This window comes from Sebastes umbrosus, chromosome 23, assembly GCF_015220745.1.
Source record: "Sebastes umbrosus isolate fSebUmb1 chromosome 23, fSebUmb1.pri, whole genome shotgun sequence".
Taxonomy (NCBI): domain Eukaryota; kingdom Metazoa; phylum Chordata; class Actinopteri; order Perciformes; family Sebastidae; genus Sebastes; species Sebastes umbrosus.
In genome coordinates, this window is record NC_051291.1 from 3555059 (window position 1) to 3575389 (window position 20331).

At 40.7% G+C, this 20331-nt stretch overlaps 1 protein-coding gene across 1 annotated transcript; it reads left to right on the forward strand.

Annotated features, from left to right (window-relative positions):
* The first annotated feature begins 675 nt into the window (after window positions 1–675).
* Window positions 676–19181, forward strand: mapk11 (mitogen-activated protein kinase 11). The gene is made up of 12 exons (XM_037760791.1): window positions 676–1000; window positions 10506–10635; window positions 10735–10793; window positions 11020–11131; window positions 12913–12942; window positions 14142–14189; window positions 14266–14380; window positions 14475–14546; window positions 15353–15432; window positions 15627–15705; window positions 15910–16083; window positions 17526–19181. The coding sequence occupies exons 1-12, from the start codon at window positions 885–887 to the stop codon at window positions 17597–17599; spliced, it is 1089 nt and encodes a 362-aa protein (XP_037616719.1). The 5' UTR covers window positions 676–884; the 3' UTR covers window positions 17600–19181.
* Window positions 19182–20331: the final 1150 nt, after the last annotated feature.

Consider the following 20331-nt stretch of genomic DNA (forward strand, 5'->3'; position numbering starts at 1 on the left):
TATTATAATATAGTATATTATAACATAACATAATATATTATAATATAGTGTATTATAACATAACATAATATAATATATTATAATATAGTATATTATAACATAACATAATATATTATAACATAATATAATATAATATAATATATTATAATATAATATAACATAATATAATATAATATAATATATATAGCCACAGGAGGGGGGTGGTTGTACTGGAGAGAGAGTATATTATAATATAACATAATCTATTATATTTTAATATAAAATAGTATATTATAACATAACATAATATATTATAATATAGTGTATTATAACATAACATAATATACTATATCATAATATAGTATATTATAACATAACATAATATATTATAACATAATATAATATAATATAACAATATAATATAATACAATATAATATAATATATTATAATATAATATAATATAATATAATATAACAATATAATATAATATAATATAATATAATATAATATAATATATTATAATATAATATAATATAATATAATATAATATATTATAATATAATATAATATAATATAATATAATATAATATATATAGCCACAGGAGGGGGGTGGTGGTTGTAGAGAGAGAGAGAGCTCTGCTGTCACTAGTCAGTGTGTGTGTGAGTGTGTGTGTGTGTGTGTGTGTGAGTGTGTGTGTGTGTGTGTGTGTGTGTGTGTGTGTGTGTGTGTGTGTAACAGCAGCAGATCGGTTCAGGCAGCAGACGGCGGCCCGCTCCTCCTCCGGTCCACATCTACCGTTTCTCCTCCTCGGTTCATCCTCCCATCCTCCCATCCTCTCTCTCTGTCTCCTCTCCTCTACTCCTTTCTTTCTCTTCTTTTCTGTTATTCACCGGCTCGGTAGAGATGTCCTCCGCCAGACCCGGATTCTACCGGCAGGAGCTGAACAAGACCGTGTGGGAGGTTCCGGAGCGGTACCAGAACCTGACGCCGGTGGGCTCCGGAGCCTACGGATCCGTCTGGTGAGTGACTGTGTGTGTGTGGAGGGGCGAGGCTGCACAGACACAACATCTAACACATATACTGGTCAGGATGCATCAGCATAGCGATGCTGTATGTGTCAGGATGAAGCACATTCAGATCATTTCTGGTGTTTATTGTTGTTGTTATTATTATTATCATCCATTTGCTGCTTCTGCATAAGGAAAAACACATACAATAATATGATTTCTATATATTTTAATATGCATATATTATTATGATCATCCCATTTGCTGCAGCTGCATTAGGAGAAACACATAAAATAATATGATTTCTATATATTTTAATATGCATATATTATTATGATCACCCCATTTGCTGCTTCTGCATAAGGAGAAACACATAAAATCATTTTTCTATTATATTTTAATATGCATATGTTATTATGATCATAAAATAATATGATTTCTATATATTTTAATATGCATATATTATTATGATCATAAAATAATATTATTTCTATATATTTTAATATGCATATATTATTATGATCATCCCATTTGCTGCTTCTGCAAAGGAGAAACACATCAAATAATTTTCTATTATATTTCCATATGCAGATGAGTATGATTTCTTTATGTGCGCTGCTGTCAGTCATATAGACAGACACAGCAGGACTTGTTTTTATCCCTCAGCTCACTGTCTGTCTGCTGTTTCTATATGTGTGGAGGGGAATTAAAGAATGAGGCAGCATCAGCACAGGAATTTCCCAAATAACCCCCCCCTCCAACCTGACACACATACACACACACACACATACACACACACACTGCAGATGCTGGTGTAGTGGGGACCCTAAAGATGCATGCCACATCTGGAAAGAAAGGGGGAAAACCTGCAGGCCCAGCTGCTCTCGGTGGCACAATACAATGCAAATCTAACACCTTGAAGCCTACAGCAGGTGCATGCATGCATGCATCATCATCATCATTGAGCATAAACCATACACCCTCCTCCTCCTCTCTGATGTCCCTCTATAGTGTGGATGCAGACATCTTCCAATCCTGCAACATGCTTTAATTATTTTTGAACTACTTTCGTATTACAGCTGGTGGGATCACGTTGCCATGGCGATGTGTCATGGTGATGATAACCACCTCCAAACAGTCAATATTAATTAAAGCTGTAATAGCAGGCTGATGGTTACCTATAAGGAAATGTGAGACTGATCTTATAACGGCATAATCAAGATGTGAATAAGATGTTAAAGCTTTTTCTATACGCAACATTGCATGTTGGCAGCTCGCTGACAAGTAACTGAAGTGGTCTGAAAATCTTTAAGAGAGATATCGATTGATCCTGGCAGCTGAACTGTGGAGAGACACGGCCAAACAATTTACAGTATAAGAAGCTTTTGTAGATGTCAAATTAAGGATCCTTCTGGAATGTAATGATCTTCAAGTTGAGATGTCCCCTTTGTGAAAACTGACCCATCACCAAAAAGAAGTTTATTCAAGTGTGCTATTAGTATACTTCTTTTAAACTTAAAATATTTATATTTCTTAAGTATACTTGACTTATACTGAAAAGTATATATTAAAGTCTAAGTATACTTAGCTTATACTGAAAAGTATACATTAAAGTCTAAGTATACTTGACTTATACTGAAAAGTATATATTAAAGTCTAAGTATACTTAGCTTATACTGAAAAGTATATATTAAAGTCTAAGTATACTTAGCTTATACTGAAAAGTATACATTAAAGTCTAAGTATACTTGGCTTATACTGAAAAGTATACATTAAAGTCTAAGTATACTTGGTTTATACTGACAAGTATACATTAAAGTCTAAGTATACTTGGCTTATACTGAAAAGTATACATTAAAGTCTAAGTATACTTGGCTTATACTGACAAGTATACATTAAAGTCTAAGTATACTTGGCTTACACTGACAAGTATACATTAAAGTCTAAGTATACTTGGTTTATACTGTGAAGTATACAGAAAAGTCTACTGGCGTATACTTGGCTTGCAGTTGTGCTTACTTTTTGATCTCATCACAAAACATTTAGTCAAATAGCAAAAGGAGCAAGTCTCTTTATGTAATGCATAAATCATTGGCTCAGTACTATAAGTTAAAGAAAACTTACAAGTATACTTGCAGTAAAAAAAATATTAAACGAGTAGTTTACTAAGAGTGTACTTAAAGCATTCTTTTATAAAGTAAAAAGTGGGCTACAAGTATATAACTAGTAAACTAAAAGTATACCTTTAAGTTCACTTGTAGTACAACTTAGATGTAAACTAATTGTGTACTTAAATTGTACTATTCTTACACTTCAAAGTATACTTTTATAAACTAAAAAGTATGCCAATTTAGTCCCAAGAAGTATTGATGTAGTGCACTTACAAGTATACTAGTATATCGATATTATTATACTTACTACACAAAGTATACTTGGGAAATGTACTTAAACTTCACTTCATAAAATAAACTTTAAGTATGCTACTTTTTCGTAAAGGTGGTTAAAAGCTAATCGTAGCATATGCCCACTGAGCCCTTCCAGACTACACTGAGGAAAATCTAAATTTGTGGGCCAGCTCTGCTACACGTCCAAATCCTGTGATGCTTTGTACCGGGGGGGATGAGAGAGGCGGAAGATTTAACGCCGCTTGGTCCAAATTTTCTCCCAGATGGAGCGCTCACTCTTCTGTTTAGGAGTTTGGAATCGGCTGTTTATCATTTTGTATTTGGTCTTCCTCTGCGTAGGCGAAGAAGTGTCCTTAACTGACACTTATAATCCGAGCTAAGATGAATTCACTACATCTTATTCTCACTTTTGTCAGACGTTTATGTCTGAGAGAGAGAGTTATTGTAGGATAGGATCACTCTGCTGATATGATGCTCATGTGCTGGCTTGTTCAGCCACACCTCTCAGAGAGGATGTATCATCCTCACAGCTGACTTCCTGTCAGCTCAGAAGTTAATTAAGACACAGTCTGAATGTGCTTATCTGTCGAAGCTCCACTTCACGAGTCAGGCTCCCACAGGAGTATTTGTGCGTAACATATTGCCGACATTGCAGCTTTAAAGCTCAGAATAGCACAGTAGTGAAAAAAACATGTAGAGAGCTGGATGATGCTTTCAGCTGTTTCATTCACCCTCGGGAAGATGACGATGACATGCACGTGAGCATTTTAGGAGAAGGAAACTGCTAAAGTTCAGGTTAGATTCCCATCTTGGACGCTACAAATGCATGTGCCGTGTTATCAAAGCGTCCATTCAACGCTACGTGAAGCTCGTCTTTGTTGACAGAAAAAAAATGTTGCCCGCCTAAAGCAATGTGGCATTCATATTTGCTACTCATGATCTCTAAAGGTTCAGTCAGTTTGTGTAAATATAGGACTGTTTTCTGGAGCATGAGATCAGGGTAAGATGTGTGAGTGAAGTCTCTTTATTTCCCATTGATGACAAATTAGTGTCGAGTGTGATATATACGACCAAGCAGTGATCATCAGTGGGCAACCTCCGGGCCTGAAAAGTGAAGCCAATGCTTTGACTTGCATTCTCTCTAACAGCCAGCAGGGGGCGACTCCTCTGGTTGCAAAAAGAAGTCTGATTTTATAGAAGTCTATAAGAAAATGAGCTGACTAGATTTTAATCTGGAACTTTTTTAACACTAATTAATTAATTATATAAAAGTGGATATTGTTACCAAATGTTTTCATACAATATATGAACAGTATATACTGTCAAATTAATTGAGCTACTCCATAATCTTTCCACGTACCCCCTAAGCAGCCCATTCGCTCGAAAAGGCATATGAATGACACGATAATGCGCAAGGCATGTAGCGTGCGATAAGAACGCCTTTCTTGTTATTGGCGTGTCATTTGTACGCCATGTAGTCTGTACTAACTGCAATGTAAATGCATCCGCGGTAATATGCTACGCTTAGAGCTATTGATGTAGAATAAAAAGCGAGAAAGATTGCTTATGGCTCGCGATGTGAAGGTGGATGGGTCCAACAAACACAGGACTTTCAACTAGGAGATTGGTCTGTTTTTTAGTGATGTTTGTCACATGTTTTCCGTACTTATGTTACATTGTTTCCGTACATATTTTACTTAGTTAACGTACTTATTTTAAGCCAAACAAGCATGACGTTTTTTCCTAAACCTAACTAAGTGGTTTTGTTGCCTAAACCTAACTGCGGACGTTATTGTGGTTTTGTTGCGTGGCGTACAAACGACACGCGAAAAGACTAAAATTCTTCCTCATGACGCGCATAATGTCTGTGTAATGTTGTGCTATTTCTACGCCTTCCCATGAGACCGGGTTGCCTTAAGATACATGTCACTGGTTGGGAATAACTGCCCTAAATCCTTGTAGTCTGGAAGCTGTTTTCCTGCCACAAAGGAAGTGGTGTATTTTATGTGTCTGGTTTGTTTGGAGTCATCAGAAGAATTAGCAGGCGTGTTTCTCCTTCTGTTTTATGCACTGCACATTCTCAGCTGTTAAAGGCATCATTTGGACAGTATATAAGTGTGAACTCTATCTTAAATTATACACACACACACACAAAGGACATTCCTCCACACACTACCCAGCTCTGCCCTGCATTGTTGATGTTGATCTCCAGCCATTGTCAGTGACTTTCTCATGGCAAGACTTGAGTAGAAACCCAGCTGGGGGATGGGAGTTCAGACTGCGACATATACATATATATATATATGCATGTGTTTAGTGATGTTGGGGGGCTAGGATAGTCCCACAGTCTACCTCTTGAGATGCACAGCAAAACAGCTCTCATCATTCATCTCTCGGTGAACCCTCTTGAGACTGCAGGCCCGAGGTCAAGGATCCGGCAAGCTCATATAATCCATTATAGTTAGAGATGAAGAACTTATGTCCTGCCACCCATGGGAGAGGGGGGCAGAAAGAGTTTAGAAAGAGAACAGTACAGTCGGTGTAAGGGAGTAATATTAAATAGTAAGACACGGACGCAAGAGAGTGCAGCACCAGAAATACAAAGCTTGTTTAATAATTTAACACGCAGTGCTTCTTGAATTTTGATAAGTCATGAGACATAAAGTTTGGAGGACTGAACACTGGCGTATCCCCTAGCCTAATCCAGACTCATTGTCTTCTCAGCTTCCTGCTGTCAAGCCCTAATCCCATTGAATATTCTCTCTTCTGCTTTTTGAGACTAAAAAGTGGGCCAATTTTTGGACCGGCCGAGACTGAACATCAAGCGAGAATATGCACGGAGCTGATCAAGGCTGCTTTCATCTCGTGTCGCCGTATGTAACATCTGTTCAGTACAGCAGAACTTTGGCATGAAGCCTCTCATTTGGATAGCGATGAATAAAACATGACTTGCTTCATTTTCTCCTCACACAATAGTTATTAGTCTGTGCTTGTCAGATTGTCGAACGGAAATATGATAAACCGGGCAGAGAGCTAGATAGGGGTGTTGATTTGTTGCTGATCTTGTTTGGGTGGATGGGTTATCATGTAAATGTGGTGCAATTTAAAAGACACAGATGCATGCCGGCTGTAATGAGTGGGTGTATGTGAGAATAGTACTTAAAGGGATAGTTTCTTATTTTGGGATGATGAGAAGATCGATACCACTCTTGAAATTACAGCAGTTAGCACAGCTTATCATAATGACGGGACACAGCAGGAAGCCACTGCGTGTGGCCAATAAATAGTCCCCAACGCAATTTGTGTAAAACCATAACCACAGATGTTTTTGCACATCTTTTTTTGTACGAATTAAACACACAAGATTAGTGAGCTTTAGAGGTGCTGGAAAGCGGATTTTGCTACTTTCGGACTAACAGGCTGCTGGCTGGTAGCTTCATTTTCAGCGTACAGACATGCAACCCGATCTCGTGAGAAGGCGCATGAATGGCAGGACATTACGTGTGTCATGAGGATGCATTTAGGCTTTTTGCGAGTCAAAGAGTGGTGCAGGAAGATCTCAAATCTAAACTAAAATTTTAGCTTTTATATGTCTTAAAAAATGAGACTACTAAACGTCATCACGCCGACACGTCCACCTTTACAGCCTCGTTGTGTATACTCGCGCTCATGCAACCGTGTTGTAGTTCGTTTATAGCCTAACATTAGCTTTTTACTTCTGGTGATTGCAACCACATTTCAAAAATCATAAAATGGTGTTCATTTGTGGAGATTATCTTATGGAACAAAACGTGTAAGTATCATAAACGTTTGTTTGCCAAAGAGCTTATTTTCTGCAATAATCCAAAACCCAATGGAAAAACCGAATTTTTTATTTTGTCAAGGGAACCTGTATGATTCTAACTACAAAAATACGTCATCCCTGCATCACTCTATTTGTACGCCACTTTTCACGTGCCAATTGTACGCCACGCAACAAAACTACGGTAACGTCCACAGTTAGGGTTAGGCAAGAAAGCCACTTAGTTAGGTTTAGGAAAAACATGGTCATGGTTGGGCTTAAAATAAGTACGTTAACGAAGTAAAATATGTACGGAAACTACATAACATAAGTACGGAAAACACGTCACAAACATCACTAACTTACAAAACAAAACACCGGTCTCGAACACCAGTCTCCTGGGTGAAAGTGTTTGTTGAACCCATCCATCGTAGGCAGTCTTTCTCTTTTATTCTACGTCACCAGCTCTGAGCGTAGCATGCGTTTACATGGACTGGACTCAAGGCGTAAAAATGACACGTCAAAAGCAAGAATAGCGTCCATCATACACCTTTTCGTGCAACCGGGCTGATATATGAATGGTATCTTGTTTTGGCTGCAAAGGAATGCATAAAATTGGATGCAGTGTCGGATGCAAGAAACAAACCCTGTGGACATTAATCTATAGAATAAATTACAGTTTCCTCTCTGTATTTCAAAGAGTCAATTCCCTCCCCCCTTTAGATATATGCAAATCATATAAGGGTTTCCTCTTGATTTAATCAGAATGAATCACATCAACTGATAAGATTTTCCTCTGTGGATAAACAGTCTACTTGTATCATCTCACACTGGATATCAGCTGCCCCTTCCCCCCTCTTCCTTTTTTGAAACCGTCAGTGCATTAAGAGCTCGGATATAAAAAAAAAAAACTGAGACAAAAGAAAAGGAGAGAAATCGATGCCCTGGCTGGGCCGTGTGTGCTGACAGCAGTGCAGTCAGACCCATGTATGGAAGATGGCAGGGAGGAAGGTATGTGTGAGGCAGCGAGGCCTGCTTCATGTCAGAGACGGAGGAGACTGGCTGCTGTCCCGGCTTAAAACCCGGCGGGGACTTCCGGGACGGGCAGCAGGCAGATTACAAGACGCATGGATGGATGGATGCACACAACCGTGCAAGAGTGTAGCTTACTCATGCATGTAAGCATTAAAGGTCACCATGATATGATAGTCATATTTCACACCGCGGAAAAGACAGGAGACACGCATCATTTGGTGGGCACTCAAGTTGACCTGCTGGGATCTGAATTTTTGCAGGTGTTTTAGGAAAAGCAAGGAATTGAAGGTTAGGTAGGTTGATGGCTTCTTTTCTAGAGCTTTCTACAGCTCCGTCTCTGAACAGCATTCAGTGAGAAATCAGTTATCGCACCCACAATAGAATAAAACAGATCAGAGTGCTGTGCAACGAGACAAGTTGGGTTTTGAGTAAGCAGATGCGGCTTACAGTTTTTTTTCTCACAGTAAAAAAAAAATCGTTATATTTGCATTTAATATACAGTATCACTGTCTCCACCCTGCTGCAAAAAGCTGTCATACAAGGTAGTCATGGGCAACCACGAACTTAAACGAAAGACCATAAGACGGTTTGTGGTCTCTCCACCTTATTACTGAGAAATTCCTGAAATGAGCGTCACACGTTCAGATGAACTTCAAGTGTAAGAAAGAGAGGATTTCCCCTTTAAGTGATCAGAAATCAGACAGATAAACTATAGTTTTATATCATGCATGGATTCTGTTCCACATGTAAATGTACAGTATAACTCATCCTCTCTCACTTCACTTTAAATGTCCACTTGTTCCACTCTGTGTTTCACTTCTTGTTCTATTTCTGCAGTGCTGCGCAGTATTTCACAATTCTCACCCATGTTTCCTTCCTGTTTGTCTGTTCCGCTCGCTTTTGGCTGTATTATTATTACCACTACTGTGAGTGTTGTGAAAAGACAGGAAGGACTGAAAAGACACTGGCACCACAAAGGCAGCGGCGGCATCACAAGCAGAGCTCAGCGTTCAATATGTGGAATGACATTTACATTTCAAACGCGGCAGATGAAATAAACCAACACAACATAACAATATCTGACATCCGCGCCTGTCTTGTTCCAACCACATCCTCTTTCACCATCTCCTTCCCTTTCTGCATTAGTCAAGTCTGTCTGTGTCTTTCCCTCAAACCTTATCACTAATGCATAGAGATGCTCTCAGTATCGATGGCTCATACTAGGTTTGAAGAATAGTGTCGCATTTTGGGAACAAAAGGGAATAAAGACTGGACACAGGGGGAAACGGCTAGTCTGGCTATTTCCAAAAATAATAAAATCCGCCTACCACTGTTTCTAAAGCTCACTAATTAAAACAACAGCGACACCTGTGGCCGTTAAGTCAACGAAAGTCAGCGTCCTGTTGCTTGCGTTTGTGCTCGCTCTACATAGACATGAATGAGCCTCTTGGTAAGAAAGCAACATATTTCCCATATATGCCATCGGTCGTGCTGAAACCGTATGAGCGCAGTGCAGAGCGGCGTCCGTGAGCTAGCCAGTTGGGCACGCAGATTACAACACACACAGAGGGAGAGTGACTTCATTCTCTGCTCAGGTAGACATTACTCCTCTTTATATAGCAAATAGTTGTTTACTGCTATATTAATGCTCTGGATATCGTATAGAGCACCTTTAAAATGGTACCTCATAGTTATTTTTTGCTGATTGTGGAATTCAACTTTTTAGGGCCACTTACAATAAAAACAATATAGTGTTAAAGGTCCCATATCGTGCTCATTTTCAGGTCCATACTTGTATTTTGTGTTTCTACTCGAACATGTTTACATGTTGTAATGTTAAAAAAAAACTTTTTTTCCCTCATACTGTCTGCCTGAATATGCCTGTATTTACCCCTCGGTCTGAAACGCTCCGTTTAAGCTAATTTTAACAGAATTTCAATGGAATTGCGTTGCTAGGCAACAGCTTGGGTCCATGTTTACGTCCTGTCAGCTGATGTCATTCACATACACTGCAACCGGAAATAAACTGGGACACATTTAGAATGTTTACGTTTGTGGTCTAAATATTGTATATTTGTGACATCACAAATGGACAGAAATCCTAACGGCTTATTTCAAACGCACAATTTCTGAATACGGGCTGTGTGTGTTTCTCCGTATATTGAACGTTTCAATACTTTCACAGTATTTATATAGCACTTAAACCTGCTTTATAGTAAAACAGACATGACTAATACTCACTTTTGTGACTTCAAAAACTCAGGTATGTTTATCTCTCCCTGTTTTCTCTCTCCAGTTCGGCGTACGATGTCGTCTTGCGGCAGAAGGTCGCAGTGAAGAAGCTGTCCAGGCCTTTTCAGTCTCTGATCCACAGCCGCCGCTCGTACCGGGAACTCAGGCTGCTCAAGCACATGAAACACGAGAATGTTAGTGCTCCTCGTGAAAATACCCAGAGACAGGCAGACAGGCTCTCTGCATGTTTCCACTCTGTTATTGATCAGCTCTGCTTGTCTCTGTCTCTGCAGGTAATAGGGCTGCTGGACGTCTTCACACCTGCTGCAACATTAGAGGACTTCAATGAACTGTAAATCTTTTTATCCCTTCGTGTTTAGCTGTACAGCTGTCCACCTTTCACCAAAAATGCAATGATTGTGTTAGTAGAGGGCATGTGGGGTGTCGGTGGAGGCGATCCTAGGGGATTATAGGCTTGTAGAGATGTCTTACGGTTGCCATGGCAGCATCGCTATGTTCTCCTCTATAACCTCCCCAACCCCCCATTCGCTCGCTCATACGCTCTCCCCTTTCTCCAGCTACCTGGTGACTAACCTGATGGGCGCAGACCTCAATAACATCGTTAAATTTCAGAGGTTGTCAGACGAGCACGTGCAGTTCTTAATTTACCAGCTTCTACGTGGCCTCAAGGTAATTTACAGCTACAGTGTGCCTTACATGCATAATATATGAGTTAGCATGCAGACAGTGATTCCCAACCGTTTTTGTCTGATGTACCGCCACAGCCCTGACACGTGACCAAGTGTGTTCATTTGAATTGATTTGAAGCTGTTATTTAACACTATTGATTATATAAAAGTGGATATTGTTACAATATTATTTTCATACAATTGAGCTGTCAATGTTTAGGTTGCTGTAGTTTCTCTTCATACTACTAACAGAAGTTGATCATTTCACCCATTCAGCCCGTTCACAGGGAAAGCCGTATGAATGACATTTAGCGTGCAATAAGAACGCCTTTCTTGCTTTTGGCGTGTGATTTGTACGCCATGTTGTCTGTACCTGTACCGACCGTGGAAATTGCAACGGTCAGAGTTAGAGACGTAGGATAAAAAGCCATGGATGTATTAAGAGAACTGGATACAGCGTTGGAGGCGGGGCCTCGTTCATTCCTATGAAAGTTGCTCAGTGAAGTCTAAATGACTCGACTTCCGTCTGGAAAAGTACCCGGATCTTTGGCAGACGGAACATGCGCAGTAGCGTCCGCTCGGTCACGTGACTCGGTCACGAGGTCCCAACATCACGCCGTTGTCACGGCTTGTGTTCCAGCCTCGGTCTGGGTCTTAACTCTGGATTCAGCTATAAGTGCGTTTTACAACTTTAAAAACGTACTTTTTAAATAAAGGCTATCAGAGTGTTCGTACTGGGAAGTTGATTCACTTAAAAAAAAAAAAAAGATCCGCTGAGTTACAGACGTCTCTTTCCCAATGTAAGTCTATGGGAAAAAGTATTTTTGGGCCCAATGGCATCACGTGACGGACACGGAAGTTGCAGTACCGTCATTTGGCCACTACAAAAGTCTGGATCGACGATCGGCGCACTTCCTGGGGGCTTGTAAAAAGCGAGAAAGACCACTTATGGTGGGCGGGTCCAACAAACACAGGAGTTGTTTTTGTACGTATCTTACTTAGTTTACATACTTATATTAAGCCCAACCATGACAGTTTTCCTGAACCTAACTAAGTGGTCTGCGGACGTTACCATAGTTTTGTTTCGTGGCGTACAAATGACACGTGAAAAGCCTAAAATGCGTCCTCATAACACACAGAATATCCGTGTAATGTCGTGCTATTTATACGCCTTACCGTGAGTCCGGGTTGAACCATTTATCCATTACAGTTACCTAACTGTTTTAACTACTGATTCATTACTTCCGCTAACTGTTTAGACTTCTTTGCTCGCTTGCTGAGCAGTTTTCACACGCTCTCTATCGCAACAGTGTTCAGGTGTTACAGCAGACTCAATAAGTGGATATCTATTTATTTTTTTTACATATATATATATATCAAATCGTAATTTCTATTTTTACAAATATTTGTTGAGCTACAATTTTTCCATGCATCCCCTGGCAACAGCTGGTTGGGAATCACTGTGGTATACCACCTGTCAGCGATCACCACAGTCCGAGTTGCACAAACACTTAACGCTATATTTATATTGAATTTGACATTCTGTTATTCTTTGTGGATTCTGTCCGAAGCTCGCATGTTCACACTGAATCGGTCCAGCAGCCGGGAGAGCCGGCTGTTCGGCCTTCACGGTTACCATGGAACAGACAAAAGCAGTCTCCCTTTAGGCAGGGGCTAATATGGTGAACTGCACTGTTGACCCCTGTCTCCCTTTATGTCCTCTCTCTCTCTCTCTCTCTCTCTCTCCTCCCCCATCCTCCTGCCCCTCCGCCTGTCGAACAGTACATCCATTCAGCGGGATTGATCCACAGAGTGAGTGCCTTTCTCCATCAAGTTTGCAAAAAAGCATAACAGCTCTTGCTAGATACCATTTTAACATTCAGTTTCCCCCTAAAGTAACTTTAAATCTTGTTCCAACTCTTCACTGAAGATCTGTGATGTTTACACTGAAGCCTGATACTGCATGGTATATATGGCTGCACCAACTGGAAATATTCTACATTCCTTATGGATCCTTTTATACACATTTCTAAACAGATCAGCCTCCATAGGTTCGGACAATGTTTGGCAGCACAGCATGCTTGTGTATGAGTTCAACTTTGCTTTTCAGTCTTTGATTGCAACTTTATTTTAAGAGATTGATGATAAACAACTGTTTGAATTTAAAAATGTAAAAGTGAGGTTGTAAAAGAGCCTCTGACATTTCTTTAACTTAACGCAACAAATTTAGGCGAGGAAAAACTAGAATGGTTGTTTTCAAAGGGGTCCCTTAACCTCTGACCTCCAGATATGTGAATGTAAATGGGTTCTATGGGTACCCACGAGTCTCCCCTTTACAGACATGCCCACTTTATGATAATCACATGCAGTTTGGGGCAAGTCATAGACAAGTCAGCACACTGACACACTGACAGCTGTTGTTGTCTGTTGGGCTGCAGTTTGCCATGTTATGATTTGAGCATATTGTTTATACTAAATGCAGTACCTGTGAGGGTTTCTGGACAATATCTGTCATTGTTTTGTGTTGTTAATTGATTTTAAATAATAAATATATACATACATTTACATAAAGCCGCATATTTGCCCACTCCCATGTTGAAAAGAGTATTAAATACTTGACAAATCTCCCTTTAAAGGTACATTTTGAACAGATAAAAAATTTGTGATTAATTTACGATTAACTATGGACAATCATGCGTTTAATTATTGTGTTTTTATGGTTTTAAGGTTGTTAAAGTTGCGTCGAATCCAGTTACCTGGACAGGAGTGAATATTTAATATTTGAATACTAATAGAAAAGTCAATCAGATACATGCATTTCTGTGTAGCGACATCAAAAAGTAATCACCAACAGTGTGCTAAATGCGGCGAAAATGGCCAAAAATGGATTACAAACAGAAGCTGAGTGGTATATGTTGTTGTTATGATCATATCCATCCCTCTCTCTGCAGATACATCCTCATTTTAATCATGGTTCTCTCCTCCTTTGTCTGCTTTTCTATCTTTCCCAGGACCTCAAGCCAAGTAATGTGGCAGTAAATGAGGACTGTGAGCTGAGGGTAAGACTGACCTTCACTTTAAACCTACGAACCCATAAACTCCATCAATTAACAAAACTGTCTTCCCGTCCTACAGATCCTCGACTTTGGATTGGCCAGGCAGACGGACGACGAGATGACGGGGTACGTGGCGACTCGCTGGTATCGAGCGCCGGAGATCATGCTGAACTGGATGCACTACAATCAGAATGGTACGATGCCACTAAACTATAGACATTTAATGAGCTTTTTTATCAAAAGAAAACTCAATAAATGATGCTTAAACCTCTGATGTTTCTGTTCCAGTTGATATCTGGTCGGTGGGATGCATCATGGGAGAGCTGCTGAAGGGAAAAGTCCTTTTTCCTGGCACTGACTGTATCCTTTATCAGCGTGGCAGTGAATCCATTGCAGTTTGCAGCTTGTTTCCACCTCTTAGCATCAAGCGTCCATTACCTCTTTTAATGTGCCCCTGTGGATGCAGACCTCTTGTGGATTTGCATTACAATCCCGGGCGTTTCTGAAGGGGAGGTGCGTCGACTGAGAGAAGCAGGGGAATGAATAGGAGCGATCACAAAAGGGTTGTTGTATTCGCTGTCTAAGAGTAGAGCTAAAACAAATTTGATTTACTGATCTTTGTGGGTTGTGGGACTAGAAAGGAAGCTTTGAGCAATGCTCAGCAAGTAGAGTTTCAGTCTTATGACGAGTCCTAACCAAGCCCCCAGGAAGAGCGCCGGGCTTTGAAACCAAATTTTCGTATTTGCCAAACGGTGGAACTTCCGTGTCCGTCACGTGATGCCATTGGGCCCAAAAATACTTTTTCCCATAGACTTACATTGGGAAAGAGACGTCTATAGCTTTGTAAATCAACTTCCCAGTACGAACACTTGCACTAATAGCCGAATCCAGACTTTTTTCCCTTCCTCCATTCATGTGAATGAGCCCCAGACCGAGACTCAGGAGGCGGGGTTAAAGGACAACGCTAGTGCGTCTGCTCTATGGGCCCAATGGATGCGGGAGATCACCAGATGATCCGGGTATCACTCGGCAGTCGAGCCATTTTGGCTTCATACGCCACTGAGCAACTCTCATAGGAATGAACAGGAGCCCGCCTCCAATGCTGTATCCACTTCTCTTTATATACATCCATGGTCCTAACAGTCCTTAACTCCTCCTGCACTAAGATATTGACCAGCTGAAGAGAATCATGGAGGTGGTTGGGACTCCGACACCCGACCTGTTAAAGAAGATCTGCTCCGAACACGTGAGAGAAGGAAGAATGAATGGAGGAGTGATTGTAATGTTGCATACACCGACGCAGGCGACCTCTTCTAATTGATTAGTCATTCCCTTGACAAGGCTGTTTGACTGAGTAATCGATATGTGTGAGCGTTGGGGTGATTGATCACTAACAAATCATCCACATTGTCACATGCCAACGCTGGTCTCTATTCGCAGGCGCAGAAATACATCCAGTCTCTGCCCTTCATGCCGCAGCAGGACCTGGAAAAGATCTTCAGAGGAGCGAATCCAATGGGTGAGTGATACACCGCAGATTGGATTATCAGCTTCTTAAATTCAATTGGAAGGCTTCCAGAGGCTGCTAAAGCTCAAGTTGTTCTTTCCATATTGGGAACGAGTAATTCGGTTATGCAGGTTTGGCCCCTTTGGGTTTAAACTGGTTTTCCAATCTTCCTACCACATCCCCTTTTCACCTCTCGTCTGTTTCTGTCTCCGTCAGCCGTCGATCTACTGAAGCGTATGCTGGTTCTGGACTGCGATGGGAGGATATCGGCCAGCGAGGCTCTGTCTCACCCTTACTTCTCACAGTACCACGATCCAGACGATGAGCCGGAGGCCCCGCCTTACGACCAAACGCTGGAGAGTAAAGACCGAACTCTAGAAGAATGGAAAGGTAATATATGTTTTAAAACAGCAGATAGTACAATAAAACACTTATTTCCCCTATTATAAAAATGTACAAATAGTGTCTACTTCTCAATTTCTTTCAAAATAATGCACTCACTTCCTTTTATAAATAATTGTAAAAGGGCAGGTTTTTATTTTAAGGAGGAAGTTGCACAAATTGACGCCACAGATCCTAAGTTAGCTTCAAGCTGCAGAGCTCTTAAAAGGATAGTTTGGGTGTTTTTCAAGTGTATTACCTACAGTAGATGATGGTTGGGACTCCCCCCAGTTTGGAGAAACAGACAGAAATTGCCGCACAGAACCAAAACAATGTACTGCTGTGGACGGGGCCGGCAGCAAACGTATTTTAGCCACCTAAAAAAATCAAGATCAGTTATATTTACGCTATATTTAGAATATTTTTGCCGGTTCACCTTGTCCTGCAACAGCTATACAATCTATGTTTCCAACGGAGAACTGACCGTCTATGCTCTCGCCAAAGCCACCAGACTCCATTAAACAAAACAGTAATTTTACCTTGCAGAACACGGGAGATGCTGGTCTACTGCTGCCTTGATCGGTCAGTTTGATTGTTGTTATTGTGTGACTTTTGCTAGTTTGGATTCACCAAAGTCACATGCAGGCAAGGCAACGATAGACCAACAACTCCTGTGTTATGCAAGGTTAAATTACAGTTTTTTTCAATGGAGTCTGGTGGCTTTGGCGAGAGCATAGATGGATACAACAGCTTCAGTTCCCCCGTCGGAAAGGGCTGTCTGACGGGAAGGTAAAGCAGTGAAAATATTCTAAATATAGCCTACACTTAAACTGATATTGATTTTTAGGTGGTAAAAAAACGTTTTGCTGCCGGCCCCGTCCGCAGCTTTGCTTCCGTGCGGTATCTCCTGTCTCCTTCCGACCATACCGACCATTATCATACTGTAGGTAATACACTGACTATGGACAAGTACCTCATTCAACCTCACTTCAAAACACCCTAAACTATCCATTTAATGTTGGGGATTATGCAATGATGATTTTAAGCTTGCATGGTTATTTGCAGGAACGCCGTCTACACCACCAAAATAAAATTTGAGACATTTAGATATGCCGTTTATAACATCATGAATATGAGTAGCCTACATTTCATTTCAGCAGGGGAGTTTTATGGTTTGTGAAATGCCCCAGAGCTGATGTGAGTCATGGTGGATTTTTTTTTCTTTCATACACCAGTACACCAAGCTGAACAAGCACAATTATAATAGCACAGAATAAATAAAAGCTTGCACCAGAGGACTCTGGGTTTATACACAAAAGTACCCTGCGTTATGACAAGTGTTTTTTTTCTCACCTTAAGCAGGTTTGAAATACTCCTCACCTCTTCTTTACACCAATCCTAATCAACACTTCTAACATCTTTCCCCTTATTTCTCTCTCATGTGTGCACAGAGTTGGTATTCGAAGAAGTGAGCAGCGTCAAAGCATCCGGCGGCAAGACTGATAGCCTTCAGGCGGAGCAGTAAGCCTCTCTCTGCTCTGCCTCAACCCCTCAACCCTGAAGAAGGACCACGTACTCAATGATTGGTGAAAAGGACTGTGTGGCAAAAAACACCTGAAGAAAACTCTGCATTCCCTCTGCTCAGCGTGACTGTGTTTGTTCGCCCTGTCATGAGTTTATTTGAGCAGCAGGGCAGGACGGTTCTTTACAGGATCATATGCACACACCGCAATCACAGGGGAGCATTTTAGAATCCGATAGAAGGAGCTTTACAGTCCAGAAAGTTGCTTCCTCTTATGTTTCCGTTTGTTGAGGGTAAAATGAGGAACCGTTCGACGTGGCTGCGTCGGGGATCGCAGAGGACACATACGAGGGAGCAACTTTACGGAACTAAACTGTGTTTACAGACTGATAAAAAAAAAGGTATCGAAGGATGGAAACAAAAAAACGCACACTAGGATTTCCAAAGCAACGACAAGAGTGCCGTTTTGTCCCTCATCATGACAAATGCCATAAGCAGTCGGCCGCTTTCATATATGGAATTCATGTTTAAAGGCTTGCAGCGATGCCACGTCATGTCACAGAGCAGCTTTGCATTTAGCCTGCTTACTACTGCATGATTTTTGTGCATTTTATTATTACAGAATATTACTGGCATTGTATTATATATAGCCATTAAAGACTGCTTATTGCATCTGCCACGCTGCTGTGAAAGCAGCCTGAGGGTCAGAGAGAGAGAGGCATCACCAGGAAACCAACCTTTCAACCTGTTTTATCTTTGTAATTAAAGTGCAGTATGATAGAAAAAGCAAACAAAAAAACGACTGTTCTTCCAGCTGGATGAGAGTCACCCTCTTCCTGCTTAGAGAGTAGTAAACACCAACTGTGCTATTAATTAGCAACGTAATGAATATATGTCAAAGCCTGGAAGCAGAAGGACTGTGTTGCAGGTCTGTGTTTGTTTACAGTGCGACCTCGCTTCTCATATACAGTTTCCCGCTGGTGGCTGATCACCTGTTGGCTTTGGCAGCGCTCCATCAGGTTGTGTCTTTTTACTGCCCCACGGTTTGTGTTTACAATAATTAAGATCATTTCTTAAACTGGATAATAATATATTAGCCAGCTCAATGAAAGTAATGACTGGTCAAACACTCTAGGCTCCCATAAATCATCCATATTTGGTTGCGAGTAGTGATCTTTTTTTCAATTTTAATGATGCTTGAGTGTTTTAATGATGCAGGGTGTACACATTCATTAGTGACCATAGTATAAAAGCACTGGGGATGTTCTTAACCTCGATTGTTGTGGGTGTTTTTCAGTAACACTGCAGTTCTCATGGCTTATTGCAACATAAGAACGCCCTCGCAGGTAACGCACAATGCAGATTATCACAGCAAATGGCTGACTTCCTCACTGACGTTGTGACACTCATCTTGCAGCAGACTGGAGTTTTCGTTTATATAAAAACAATTTGCTGAGGTAGAAATAATCCGCTTGTGTTGAACCACGGGTTTTCCAGCTTTACATGGCTGAAGGTCAGTGAAAATGTCAAGAGGTCAAAGAGGACAACGCTGATATTATGGAATTTATTACTTTGATAAGCTACTTAAAGAAATAAACTGTTGCATTTAAAGCATCTTGGATAATCGGATAACTACCTCTACTAGATTTTTAAGAAGAAGTTAAGAAGTTAAATGCATTAAACTATATACTTAGATTGTCAGCTCCTGTTTAGTGAACTACAGTATGAGGGGGGACTACATAGTTGGCACTTAAACTCAAACTGAGGTTTAATTAGCTGCAGATATGCAACAAACAACAGAACAAGAAGTTAAGTGGAGGGTTCCTTAACTGATGCCAGTTGGTATTTTTGGCAGATAAATCAGGAGCACACATAAATCCAGTTCATATCCGACTTCTGCAGATATATACTTAAACTTAATCTGATGCTATATGGGTGGCCGGTGTAAAGCGGATGTCTAATGCCAAGTAGCAGCACTAGTAGCTCCTTGTGTTGGCTTAAAGGGATAGTTCAGGTGTTTTGAAGTGGGGTTGTATGAGGTACTTACAGTAGATGATGGTCGGCATGCCCCCAGTTTGGAGAAACAAACAGGAGTTACTGCATGGAAGGAAAGCGATGTACTGCTGTGGACGGGGCCGGCAGCAAAACGTATTTTAGCCACCTAAAAAAAAATCTATATCAGTTTAACTGTACGCTATACTTAGAATATTTTCACCGCTTTACCTTGCCGTCAGACAGCCCTTTCCGACTGGGAACTTAAGCCGTTGTATTCATCTATGCTCTCGCCAAAGCCACCAGACTCCATTGAAAAAAACAGTAATTTAAGCTTGCAAAACACGGGGTGTGCTTTGTCTACCGCTGCCTTGATCGGTTAGTATGTTTGTGTTATTGTGTGACTTTGATGAATCCGAACTAACCAAAGTCAAGCAATAACACAAACAAACTAACCGAGCGAGGCAGCGGTAGACCAGCAACTCCTATGTTCTGTGAGGTGTTTTTTTCAAGGGAGTCTGGTGGCTTTGGCGAGGGCACAGATCACGACTTCAGTTCCCTGTTGGAAAAATAGACTGCGGTGAAAATAATCTATATTCTAATTATACACTTAAAGTGATATTGATATTTTTAAGTGGCTAAAATACGTTTTGCTGCCGGCCCCGTCCACAGCAGAACATCGCTTTGCTTCCGTGCGGCTTTACCTACTAAAATATAACCAATGAGATTATTTCTGCCTCAAA

Coding starts and splice junctions, on each gene's coding strand:
- mapk11 (XM_037760791.1), top strand. CDS start 885: ATGTCCTCCGCCAGACCCGGATTCTACCGGCAGGAGCTGAACAAGACC. Junction 12,943..14,141: donor CAGCGGGATTGATCCACAGA/GTGAGTGCCTTT, acceptor TATCTTTCCCAG/GACCTCAAGCCAAGTAATGT. Junction 15,706..15,909: donor CAGAGGAGCGAATCCAATGG/GTGAGTGATACA, acceptor TGTCTCCGTCAG/CCGTCGATCTACTGAAGCGT.